Source organism: Nyctereutes procyonoides, unplaced genomic scaffold (genome assembly GCF_905146905.1).
Source record: "Nyctereutes procyonoides isolate TBG_1078 unplaced genomic scaffold, NYPRO_anot_genome, whole genome shotgun sequence".
Taxonomy (NCBI): domain Eukaryota; kingdom Metazoa; phylum Chordata; class Mammalia; order Carnivora; family Canidae; genus Nyctereutes; species Nyctereutes procyonoides.
In genome coordinates this window covers 6,371,820-6,385,714 of record NW_026575033.1, presented here as the reverse complement: position 1 = coordinate 6,385,714, position 13,895 = coordinate 6,371,820, and the positions used below count along the sequence as shown (strand labels likewise).

Below are 13,895 nucleotides of genomic sequence, written 5' to 3'. Positions count from 1 at the left end.
ATCCCTATTTCCAGAATGGAATACTACTTGGCACTAAAAACAATAAACACTGATACTCATAGCAATGTGGACAATTGCAAATGTGTTACACTGAAGACCACATACTGGTATGATTCTACTCACAGAGCCTTCTAAGAAAGGCAGAACTGTACAGTCAGAAAACAGGCCAGTCATTGCTAGGGACAGGATGTAGAGCTAGGGTCAGGACTACAAAAGGGGCTGAGGGAGTTTTTTGGAGTACTGGCACTGCTCTGTATGTGAATGTAGTGGCAATGATGCTATTGTATGTATGCATCTGTTGAGATTCAGACTGTACACTAGAAAGGGATTATTTTATTACATGTAATTATGCCTAACAAAAAAAGGAAGTGGTATACCAGTATACTGTACTAATAAAAACCTTCAAAGGAATAAAGGAAACCAATAAGGCAAGGCTAACGAGGAGGTAAAAGTTTGTTAGTACTTAATATTACAAAGAAGTAAGTTGCAGATTGACAAGTGATTGACAAAAAGGTCATCAAAACAACATGCAGCTTAGTTAAAGGAGCAATAATAAACCTTATCCTATAATCCCTGGATAAAAGAGGTCAACATTTTAATCAATATTCTTTTATCGGCATGCTCCAGAGGTATAAGCAGTATGTAATAACACTAACCTACTTTGCCTCTCCTCACTTTGAAAGATGAGGCAAGAAAGCACATACATCACTTCCTGAGCCTTCTTTAAATAGTTCACTTAATCTGCCAGGGCACTGCAACTAAGGAATGAAGGGCACTCTAAACTTCCAGAACACCTGTTGGAAAATCAGTATGTTGGCTCAAATGAAAACCAATATACTGGCTCCAATGAGTTGTCAGAAGGCAATGAAGATTATTTACCACTTAAAAGTACAGGCATTTACTAGTGGAGAGATGAGCTCTCTGATGTGATACTTATTCACAGAAGCTATTTTAACTGAAGATCAAATCCAGAAGACTCCTAAATCCAAGAAAAAGAAGGATGAATTTCATGATCACAAAAACATTTTACTTGCTTGCCAAAAAGTATTTTAGAACTATGGGCTAGAATCTATTTCTCTTCTTAAGTTAGGCTGACCAATTTAGAAAAAAAAGGAGAAGATAAAGCACCTGCTCCCGATCCTCTCAAAGCAAATGCGGGATTGTTCAAAAAATGTGATTATTTTCCATCATTGGAGCACTACGTTATGAATTCATAGTGGGAGGGTAGAAAGAGGTGCCTCTTCCCACTGCCTTCCCCTTATCTGCTACAGAAGGTATTCTTTCTGTTGTCACCTTATCTTTTCCACAGCCTATAACTGAAGTCTCTGTTCTTGATTTTGGACTTTCAACCACCCTTAATCAAATGTTGCTAAAATTTACCTGCTCAGAAGAGTGCTCATGGCTGTACATGGAGATCAAAATGGATAGATAGGCATGATCAGGGGATTTGTGCTTAGACACTTTCACAAAATTAATTTTAAGAATTAAAGGACAACTGATTTCAAAATTCTTAGGAAAGCTAGTCTCTACTAGCAGAAGAAAGGGCAAGAAGAAATATAGAAGAGCAACACAAATGGAGCAAAATGGCAAGAAAAACCTAGTTGGTAAAATCAACTACACCAGAGTGAAAATCTACAAGTTTCACCTACATAAAAGGTAGTCTAAGGTAGGAATACAATCAAAATTATCTTTCATTCTCTCTCAAAGGATAAAGTTAAACAATTCTAAATATAAATAATTAATCTCCTAATACTAGGGTATAGTTCTTTGTATGAAAATTCCACCAGGAATGACTTAAGTTAGATCAGAAAGGTATTTCCTAAAAAGAAAGCAGAAATACAATATGCTACTTAAATAATCTTCTCTTGTATTCTAAACACACACACACACAGACACACACACAGACACAATCCAATAGATTCTGACATGTCAGCCTCTACTGAAATGTGTTCAACTGATTATCTCCTTATTGAGCATTGTGCATTTAGTCCTGTCTGGGGGCAAAGTCAGAAAGAAAGGGTTCCTGCCCTTAGGGAAGTCAGAAGAAATTTGGTAAATAGAAATAACATTCACCATGACAAGCACACATGCTAAATTATGCAGGTGCAATGTCTGAATGAAATAGAACTTAATGGAAAGGAATAAGTGAGGGCTTTAATGCACATGGTGATGAGCTGACCCCCCCTCCCCCTTGCTAGGGTTGCTACGTTTCTGCCACAGCACTAGGAGGGGAGGAAAGACTGGGCACCCTAGAATAAGACACAATAGACCTCTCAAAGTTCACATTACCCCCTGAGTCCTTTGCATTGATTTGTTTTTAGACTTGCACTTTTTCTCCCCACTCAGGGAGGTTTTATGGAGTTAGAGACTCAATTTTTAAAACATCAATGCCTAAATACATTTTTTTATAATGTTGGATCTTTATAATGATCCTTTCAGGTAAAACAGCTGCAAAAACATCATTAAAAAAGCATATATTGTCACATGTAAAAAGGGAGCAAGCAAGAGTCTATTTTTATAAAGTTCAAAGTGATGGTGTATCTTGTAGGGGACTCCCTCCAGACTGTGAATATTTCTCTGGCTTCGTAACAACTCCTCCCTGTCACCCCTCCCTCCCCATTTGCTGATAAACTTCCAGCTCCATAAATGGGCAGCAACCAAGTCAGCTTTGAGAGAACATTCCTAAGCCCATGTGCAGCCAGTTTTGCAGCCATCTTCCTACTGAAACATAAACCCCAGCAAACGACACTTCTTCCCTCTTGTTTACCAAGGGCCTGGTGACTTCTGACATTTATCTCAGAGCTGGAATAAACAGAGAGGGTTAAGTGGGGCAGAGAGGTGTGGGCCTCTCTCTGGCTCACCAACCTGCTCTCCTCCAGTCCCCCTCACTTAATCAGCTCCTATTCATCCTTCAGGTCTTAGCTCAGTTCATCCTGGAAAGCTGAGGCTCCCACGGCTGTAAAACACCACTTTGGAGAGCTCTGTGTACTACATGCAGTCTTCCTGTGAGCCAGCACCCAGCAAGCTGTACTGTAACTCAGTCTTATCTGTATCCCCTCCTTGCTTCCAAGGGCAAGGGATTGGTCTTGTTCCTTTATCTGGATCCTATAACCCAAGAGCGCTTGACCTGGAGAATGAGGATGCACGAGGAGGGGAAAGTACTCTTCAGAATATTCCTACTTCTAGTTAATTCCCATTTGCAAATTGCCCACTGGGAAGATGTTCTAAAAATGGTTTCCCTTCCAATGTATTAAATTGTAATTATTCTCAACAACTATCAGCCCCAAATAGGAACCCCCTAGGTAATTACTAACTCTACATGCTGGGATGTTCTTGGAAAGGGTTTGGCACAGACTTGTGCATACAATCACTGGGGTTGTGCATACCACCACCACCCACATCAACTGGAGAACTTTGCAGAACTTATCCCAGGGCTCCTGGCCCTCGTGTTTCACCTGCCACAGAGGAGGTGGGTCAACATCTGCTTAAAGCTTTCACCAAAAAACGGATGGTTTCATGTTTGAAACCATCTCTACAGATAGCTTCATATGTTGACTATGCTTTTCAGCTCACCTTCATTTATTAACACGCTACCATTAGCCTTATAACTCCAATCTAGCCCCTCAAATAAGGACTCCTTATCAGGAAACATAAAGCCAACTCTGGCTAGGAAGACAAAAGACAGAAAGAAGCCTACCTATCAGGAGCTTTGCCTTCTACCATAAAGAGATCTTTTGCATATTAAGAATGAAACATTTTTTGAGATGTATTTAAGTTGTACATTATAAGCAAAAAAGGGGAAAAGCTATCGGATAATATTTTAAAGTTTTAAAACATCTATTCTTTATGGAGTCTAACACTTAAAGCAAAATCTACCCAAGGCCAGTGCTTTCTGCCCTCCATTTACAATGCAGTCTGGGTTATTCTCAAGGGGGTGGGGTGGGGGAGTGGGGGAAAGCCAGTTTGGAACACAGCTGAGCAAATCCACAGCATCTTTGCACATTTACATATTTAAATTAAGCCTCCACAAATAAGAAGCTGGTCAGACAGTAAAGGAAAGACAGAAATTACTGCCTACAAGTAATTTAGATATAATTATTTTCAAACAATAGTGATCTGAAAAATGGAGAAAAAAACCTCAAAACCACTCAGAGGTCCAACAACAAAAAACTGTAATACAACTGAAAAGACTGCATATGTGTTTTCAGAAAACTAGATTCAAAATTCTTTTCTGAGAACATTTTGGATTAGAATGACAGTTTATACGCAAATCATAGTTCATTTTACTGTTTCAGTTTTAAGACATAGAAAACGAAATGCTGGTGAACGTTTTGGAGTCCAGAGTACAGGATTTTTGTTTGTTTGTTTTAGTCTTGTCAGATGTTGAGAAGTCTTAAGCAGCTTTCAACAAAATTCTGTTGGTTGGGTTGCATTTGGTCTCAAATTGCTGTGGCTTAAAGCACTGTCTCATTCAGTGATAATATTTCCAGCCCTCCGTGCTAAATATGCATCCCAGTTCCTGGCCAGCATCCCATACCAGTTTAATGGTCCCATGAAAACAGTAGATTTTCTTATATATGTTGCCAAAAATAAGTAGACACCCTACATGGTATAAAGTTCTCAGTTTTTCACATTAATACCTATATGTTACAATTATTTTACAATTATTCTCTTTATTAGGATGGCCACCAACTAATCATCATAATTTCAAAGTCTCATCTCTATTTCACAGATGATTTGGCATCTTTTTACGTTTCTTAAGACGTTAAAACCAAAGTTTATAAGGGGTCTGTATCATAATTTTTTTAAATACAGGTTAAAATCAAGTAACTTCCTATTGTTTTCCTATTTGTGTTATTATCACTAAAAATTTTCTCCATTCCAAATAACCTTTTCCTAGGTGTTCAGAAAGTCTGAACTGGACAAATGCACACCTAGACAATGCTTAACATGCTGAGGCTGTTATGCTTTGAAACTTCTTGTTATGTTCTGTATGCTATTCAGGAAATTCTGAATAACAAACTCCTAGCTTGTTAAATAGCATAGGAACTTTACTTTTTTAATGAGCTTGTTATTTTATTTTATTTTATTTTATTTTATTTTATTTTATTTTATTTTATTTTATTTTATTTTATTTTATTTTATTTTATGTATTTTATTTGTGTATTTTTTTACTGGAGTTCGATTTGCCAATATACAGTGTAACACCCAGTGCTCATCCCATCAGGTGCCCTCCCACCTCAGAGCCCGTCACCCAGTCACCCCCACCTCCCGCCCACCTCCCTTTCCACCACCCCTTATTTGTTTCCCAGAGTTAGGAGTCTCTCATGTTCTGTCACCCTTGCTGATATTTTCCACTCATTTTCTCTCCTTTCCCCTATAATCCCTTTCACTATTTTTTTATATTCCCCATATGAGTGAACCCATATAATGTTTGTCCTTCTCTGACTGACTTACTTCACTCAGCATAATACCCTCCAGTTCCGTCCACGTCGAAGCAAATGGTGGGTATTTGTCGTTTCTAATGGCTGAGGAATATTCCATTGTGTACATAGACCACAGCTTCTTTATCCATTTATCTTTCGATGGACACTGAGGCTCATTCCAGTTTGGCTATTGTGGACATTAGCATAGGAACTTTAAGGAATTTAAGCGACCCTTCTCTCTTTGGGAATTATCACAGAGCAGTCAAATGAGGACCTCAAAAATATATAGAAATATTTCTCCAAAGACAAACAGTGTATGTTCTCATTCATTTGGGGAATATGAATAATAGTGAAAGGGAATATAAGGGAAGGGAGAAGAAATGTGTGAGAAATATCAGAAAGGGAGACAGAACATAAAGACTTCTAACTCTGGGAAATGAACTAGGGGTGGTGGAGGGGGAGGAGGGCGGGGGGTGGGGGTGAATGGGTGATGGGCACTGAGGGGGGCACTTGACGGGATGAGCACTGGGTGTTATTCTGTATGTTGGTAAATTGAACACCAATAAAAATTAATTTATAAAATAAAAAAAAGAAAGGAAAAAAAAGAAATATTTCTCCAATCTTTACATTTAAGATATCTTACATTTAAGATAAATTCCTCCCATTGTCAAAATCAGAGAGTTTTAAAAATCAGTCATTCCTCTCTGCTTATGAATTATGCTGGGAGATAATTAAAGGTTAAAACTACAAAATTACATTAAAGGTCTCTGCTTACCATCTGCCCTACATATTGACATTCACATTTTCTGAAATTGCTTTTACTGTGTCACTTGCTTATTTCAGAATGAAAAAGGAATTCCAGCTTCCAATAGCAAGAAAACTCTTGTCTAGTTATTTAGATCCCCATCCCTAGCCATTTATACATTCCACCCAGCCCTATCTCCTTACCTTTGCTAATTTCATTCCTTTACCTGCCCCCCACCTCAGACACACAGGGAACCCCATCAGCCCCACAAGACTTGGAGATTCTGCATGGGCTAAACAACAGAATTTTACCTTCTGAGAAATATGGTCCATCTAGTCACAGCCACAAAACTTAGCATTTAATTGCTGTGACAAAACAAAACTACATGTCAAGTTTGTTTTTCAAACCTTCAGGGAGCTCTCCAAAGCATGTGGTCTGGCTGCTCATTTTTGTTTCCCTCCAGTGATTCAAGTCCAAGGTACTTATGATACTCTTTTAAAAATTGTTTCAGCATTTTTTTATTGTGGTAAAATACACATAACATAAAGTTTACCATTCTCATCATTTTTAAGTGTACGTTCATACTGTTGGGCAACCCTATTTGTGATCCATCTCCAGAAACACTTTGTGCCTCCTACGGGAGGCAAACAGACAACTGCCAGTTAGTTTCTAATAATAAAATCCAGTTTTAATTTACAGAACTGTATAATTAATAAAGGTGTATCTAATTGTGTATTAGTGGCACTTCCAGAGCACTGGTTAAAAACAGAATAAGGGATGGAGTGGGAGATGAGGCTGATGGCAGTTGGGATCCACGATGGGCAGGGGTACATGGGGATTTCATCAGAGGCCATAGGAACTTGGAGAGTTGAAGAGGATGGTGGCACTCGTTCACTCCCTGCCATCAGGTCTGAGCACTTCGGTTCTAGAAGCTGTGCCAGCCACTGAAGTCACTCATGTATGTATTTGTTCAGGAACCTCATCCTGGGTGCATTATAGATGATGGTCGGTGTGAAGCCAGCAGTCTTTGCTATCATGCAGGTAAGAAGTACTAAATTAAGGCAGCAGTGGAAGAGAATGGAGAGTCAAGGTTTATGCATTTTTCATTTTGCCTACTGAGAGGGTGACCTGAAATCACCAATTCCATCATTTTGTTCCTATTTTAATCACTTGAACCAACAGTTATTTCAGTCTGAACAAATTTTATGACATATCAAATAGCACTGAGGTCTGTCAGCAACAAGGAACCAGGGGTACAAATGATAATGCATAACCCTGATCATGTGTTATGTTCAAGGTGCTGAAGGTGCAGTGGTGGTAATGCTTGAATTAGATCACTGTCATTCTGGTAGAAGAGTTATGGTCTACTGAGAGGGAAAGCTGTTATTCCACACGGCTTTTAGTGGGTAAGAAGGGAGATGACTTGAACATCTGTCAATATAGGAATGGTTAAATGACTGTAGGAAACCATACTGTGAAACATCACACAATGAATCTATATGTAGTCATGGGGATGATCTCCCAAATACAATGGTAGGTATATCATGAACGGCAGAACATATTACAAAGCATGAGGACATTTATGTAAAAGCAACGATTTGTTTGTATATGTAAACAGCTCCATAAACACAGGAAAAGGTCATAAAGGAATATACCTAAGGGGGCTAGGGATGAGAGTGGAGAGAACTTTCAGATGGTGTTCCTTATTGCAGTGGGGATAGAGCCATGTATTCCTTCTGCAGAAAAAACAAGTTTCATAGGTCAGTGAACCAAGCAAGTAGATTGTATTACAGGCTCATAGGTCTTCCATACAATCTTTCTTGGTAATTCAAATCATACTGATCCTCATAATTGCCAAGACTATTGGTATGTGCACATACCCATTTGTGCATCTTTTTTTAATCTGCCAAACTGCTTTTAGACTACATCTATAAGTGACTGACAGTTACATATATCAGAGGACCTCTGAGATGAGAACATCCTGGCTCTTGCAAAGGGTTTCTCCCTGAGTTACAAGAAAACCGTTTAAGAATAAAAACCATTTAAGAATAATATATAATACAATTTATTCTCAATTAGTTACAAGGTAACCTTTAGATCGCAAAATATTCACTGCAGAAGAGCAAATTAAATGACAAAAATCTTTGATCTTTTGGTTCAAAACACAATAAGATACCATGCAAGTGTACTTTCCTGTTTTTAAAATTATATTTGGAGTACATCTTGATGCCACAGAGGTTTGATAGACACTGAGTCAGTGCTCTGGGCTCAGTTGAGGATTTTGTTTTCTCGGTTTCCAAATTAAATCTCCTAGCAACACTAAGTAGAAAACTGAGACCACAGTGGTGGGGACTTTATTTAATTTTTAAATTTTATCAAGAATGTTTTTAAAGGCTGTTTACAAAGGACCGTTTACAACTATGGCTCAGCTACAATTGAAAAATTAATTTAATTAATTTAAGAAACTCACATGGCATTTTCAGGGCCTCATTCCAAATAGAATTTTCCAGACAGACAAAAATTGTACTCTTCTCATCCTTAGCCCTCTTGAAGTTAAAAAAAAAAAAAAAGGCAAGATAGGAGGTGTAAATGACTAAGAAGGGCCCCAGAGGAAGCTCTGGGAAGCTAGAGGGTTGGGAGCTTCATGTAAAATGTCTTGATAAGACGTCTAGACTATCTGTAATTTGCTGCTTTTGAGGAAAACCAGATTATTAAGAAACCTTGTGAAGCCAACCACTACAGGAGCTGAAAATGCATGTATAACATGGAATGGCACGTGGAAGCATGGATTCCCACACTCCTTTAGTCCACAGCCCTAATTATCTATGACCCCAAGTGACATTCAGGAGTTACTGCTATCATGGAGACCAAAAAAAGTCACAAAAAGAGAAAGACAAACATATTTAGGTGCCAAAAAAGACTGTAAAAAATGTAGACGGGAGGAAAGTAGAAACTATAAAATCCTTTACAAATAACATCTAGAAGTTCTTATTCAGAGTGGATTGAGCTGAGTATTACAGCACAAGACAAGCAGACAAGGCAAGTAGGCTATTCTTTGTGTAAATTAGAGTAATATATATCTTCTTCTGGGTTTTCCTACATTTCTGTCCCATTTACCCCTTTGGCTGGGCAGCTTTGTGCAGTAAACAACCTGCACAACTCAGGAAAACTATTCATTAGTAGTTTGGTTACAGATTGAATGATGTGAACCTTTATGTTTCACCTGAATATTTGATAGGAAAGAGTAGACAATTTGAACATAAAGAAATGTTTAGTCACAGTCACATTAGCAAACCACTTGCTAAATTCCCTAAGCTGTGTATTTTAAAGGATCACATCAGATAAAGATGATCTATGTCTTGGTTATTATTTCTGCCAAAACTTCAGAAATCAGACACAAAATAATGTGTAACAGAATGAGATATTAACCCCATATGCAATTATCCCTGCTTTTCTATTTCTCCACAGAGTGACTGCCTGCTTCCTCTTTTCTAAACACACATGGAAATCTAGTAGCCACCTTGGCCTCAAAAGCTACACCTTTGTGGCAGAGCGGTCCCTAAAGAGGAGCAGAAAGGTGGCTGGCACTTCTAGTGAGTTCAAACAGCAAGTACCCATTCCACTTTTTCCTGGGCCCGCCCCCTCTCCTGCCCTAGTCCCTCTAATAAGTAAAATAAATGTGCTTATATTTGAATCAACATCTTGAAAACCAGCTTGACGACCCAATAAGTTCACCGAGATATTTTTAATTACCTTATTTGTTTACTCCCCACTTACTCCCACATCTTCCCCATTTAAAGAGTATCATCCAAATATCCCAGAGGCAACGAATCAATGCTTGGGTAACTTGCAGATTCCATGGGAAATATAGCAAGAAATGAGGCCCTTTCATTCTAGGACAGAAAAGAATGACTGGGTTGCCTGGAAACATCTCAGTGCCCACAAGAAAGATGCAAACATCAGCTGCCCAGGCTCTGACCTCCCAAGGATGAGCAGAGTGTAAATGACAACATTCTACCCGGACCAAGGACGAAAAGGTTCCCTGAGTGGTTACTTGGCCTGAGGCCTTGATCTGCAAGTATCTCTCGCTTCATAGAGGTCATGTGTGTCTGTCCCAGCAGCAGCACCTTTTAATTTTACAGGACAAAATCCTTTCTCAAAATTACCTTAAATATGTGAAGATGCCCTCTTCCCCCTCAAGGAAGAAGTTGGTCTTGCTCACCTCTATAATGTAGAGGACCACGTTCTTGTAGAAACAGTACAGTATGCACTTGGTCACCCGATTATAGCTCCAAGCACCGTGGACCAACAGGAGCTTCTCCAAGTAGGAAAACTGAAGGGGAAAAAACGTCAAAGTTCAGGATTGCCCATCATTTAGGAGCCAAAGTCACATAATCTCCTCTGGAGACAGATAAGGTCATTGAGGAAACCAGATTCTGCAGATAATTCAAGAAAACCATTCACTTCTGGAAACTAAAGGCAGAGAGAGTTCTTAGGTCCAGGGAGGACAGCTAAAATCTCCTCTTACATCTATGTACTTAATATTTTTCCCAAATGCAAGTGTGGGCTTCTCATTGCTATTCTCATGAATTCTGTTTACACAAATACTTTTTTAGGGCCTTAACTCTTAGGAGAAGGTGGTCGCTTGAACTGCAAGAAAAGAAAAGCACAGTGGCCCCCAGATACTTCTATTCAATCAGCTTTGATGATGACTTCACAAACAAGGGACAGGAACACTTATGCACCAATACCCCTTTTTAAAACAGGAATGCACATATGTACACGGCCTATTTCCACTGTCAGTCCTCAGGTTAAAAGCAACTGCACATGCACAGAGATGCACAAACATTCAGGCCCAAATACACAGCCTTACCGGCTACACCCATTTTGTTCTCCTGTTTTTGCTTCCAGCTAGTACAGAGTACCTCTTACTAGAGTGCTATGCAGTCAAGGAAAACAAAACAAAACAAAAAAACAACAAGCAGCTAACTGATACTAAGGTGACAGTGATGGAACAGCTCTTGCAGTTTGAAATATTGAGCCATATTCAATAAAATCCCTGAATCCTCTTGGGGCTTTCTGTGTCCTACTTCAACAAAGGACCCCACAAAGTGTGAACATGAGCTGGATGGAAGGAAATGAGGGGATTTGGTTGTGGTTCATTCTATGGACGGTGTTGCACTCCGGTATGAAGGCCAATCATGTTTAAATTCATGATTTCTACTCATTGATTAGCCTTGTACCTGCACTGACATCCCCCTGGGTTTCCTTGAACTAAAACATAACTTTCCCAGTTTCAAGTCACAGGACAGTCCTCGGGCTCATTCTCTTAGAAGAGATCATTGGGCCCAATGGAGAACATCCATAAACTTTAGAAATTCTGCTGTTGCAAACTTCCTATTAATTTCTGATTACTTTTGAAATTACATTTAACTATCAGTAGAAAGAAGGACTCTGATTGGAAATGCAATATTTAAAAAATTTCTTTTTTCAAGAGGCAGCCACATAATAATTTTCATTAGCCCTGAAGAAGGGAGCTTGATCTGACATGACATCACGTTTCATGAGTTCTTCCAGATAATGGTAAGGCAGGTCACTCAACTACATAGTCCAAAAGCTGAATGGCCACTTCAACATGGCAGAAGTAGGTGCATATGGAAAAATAAAACTCCCCATAAAAGCTCATTAAGGATTCCAAAGGGGAATGGGGAATCATAAAATAACTGACTAAACAAATAAAAAGGAAGTTTACGTTTGACCCGGACCCCCTGACATTAGACTTCAGTGGGCACACAGAACATCTGCTGGAGTCATCCAGAATGACTCAACTGTAGCACTACAATGATTTGTTTTTAGGAAAAAAAATACATATTACCCTAAATCAAAATGCTATTTTCATGACGTCGTTCAAAAAAACATTAAGAAGGTAGGGGGCGGGAATGATGGCCTCCTGAGGAGAACAGGCAGCTGGGGTTGCAGGCACAGGGTCATATGGCCCCAGGCATGGGCTGCCCACAGGCAAGCAGCAGATCAGGGGGCAGCTGGCCGTCCCAGGGCTGCCCTGCTGGATAAAAGCACACGCAGGCAGGAAAGAAGCAGAACCGGAGCTTTGCCTATTTCATCATTTTCCCCAAGGACTGTGAGCTCAATTGTTTTCTTCTGTATATAACCTTTGAGGGCACTTCCTCAACAATCCAATCAAAAGTGTATTCATCCACAGGAAACAAGGCAACAAAAGCACAAGATGTTGACTTCAAGCAGAGGCGTTTATCATTTCACTGGGGCAGAGGGACTCAGGAAAGTGTGGCATCTCTCGCTTCTCACTGAAGTAGGGGAGGCATAGTGTCAGGGAGAAAAGGTGTAAGGCAGGAAGCAATGCTACCTGAAACAGCAGGGCCCCCGCGTAATCACAGGCAGGACCACAGACAGGAGAAACGAAGAACCACAGACACACGCGGCCATTCATCACTCCTTTTGGCAGTGGAGACGGTTCCATTGGAGGGGCGAGAAAATCCTTAACTCTAACTCTCTCTTCCCTACATTTCTTTGATGCTTTTAATTTGTAGAGAGCAATTGCTCCAGATTCCACAGCCTATCAGTATGCAGTTTCAATAAAGCAGGTCATGGAATCTCCCTTCCCCAGACATTTTAAAGAAAAAGACAGACAAATATTTGCCTGGAACTCCTAGGAAACCTCTAAAGATCCCTTCCAGCCACATGATGCTATAACTCAAGTATTTAATAATGCTGGGGTGTATAACATCTACAGTTGCTGACAGACTACAGGAAGCATGAGTCCCACAGGCCTCGAAGTGGTTGACTTGGGAAAGTGAATGGGCAGGTGTGTGGGGCTGGTCCCCGAGGTCACGTACAGGTCTGGCGTTCTCTGATCCTGGATGCTCGGAACCGAGGCAGGTCACCTAATGTGAAGGAGCCCCAGCGTTCCTGCCTGTAAAATCAGAATTCCTTCCCCTACCTACTTTATCAATTATCTTGAGGATTTATTTATTTGAAATTAACAGAGAAACAAGATTGATTTCACGTACTTTCCAGAGCCATGAGGATTTTGTAATTCTTCCCTGTGTTTGCAGAACCATGAGCTGTGAGGGAATTTGAGAGGTGATCTAATGCAGAACCCCCCTCTGGGGAGGCAGAGCCCCAAAGTCGCACAGCACCAGCTTGTAGCCCTGGGGTTGTTGGAAGCTCTTTCACATTTTATACACAGCCCCTGATTTCAGCTTGAAGGGATAAAAAGCCATTGTTACCTGTGCTTATGTGATTAGGGTTAACACATTCTTCAAATGATAAAACACTGGAAGAGCATGATGGGGGGACCCTAGCTAGCCACCAAATGAGCAGGCATTTTATCACCACATACTGCAATCTGTAGACAGGAGGAAATGATCGGTGTCCATTGTGAGGTCTAGATTAAAATCTAGATCAAGCAGGCCAAGTGATTTAGATATGTCACCTAAGGTCAGGAGGTTGGCTATTTTCCTTCACTTTTTGGCCATCATTGAGGAGTAGGCAATTCTTTCATCCTCAGGCCATCTGTTCAGTAACTACAAAGCACATCAGAAGCCTCTGCATGCAACATCTGATCCAGAGAGGAGTAGGTTGAACTTGACCCAATAGCAGGACACTGTTTCCTACTGACTGTGGGTTATAGCTACAGAGAAGGTGGCAGTTGTAAGCCCACTGCTTTCCCCTAACCTTAAATGCCT

At 40.0% G+C, this 13,895-nt stretch overlaps 1 protein-coding gene across 1 annotated transcript in view; it reads right to left on the bottom strand.

Moving 5' to 3' along the window:
- ATP8A2 (ATPase phospholipid transporting 8A2) overlaps positions 1-13,895 on the bottom strand; it is a 491,575-nt gene that overhangs the window by 221,537 nt on the left and 256,143 nt on the right. Inside the window, exon 26 of the mRNA XM_055317488.1 lies at positions 10,394-10,504. Within this exon, the coding sequence (XP_055173463.1) occupies positions 10,394-10,504 (111 nt within the window). The remainder of the gene's footprint in view (positions 1-10,393; positions 10,505-13,895) is intronic.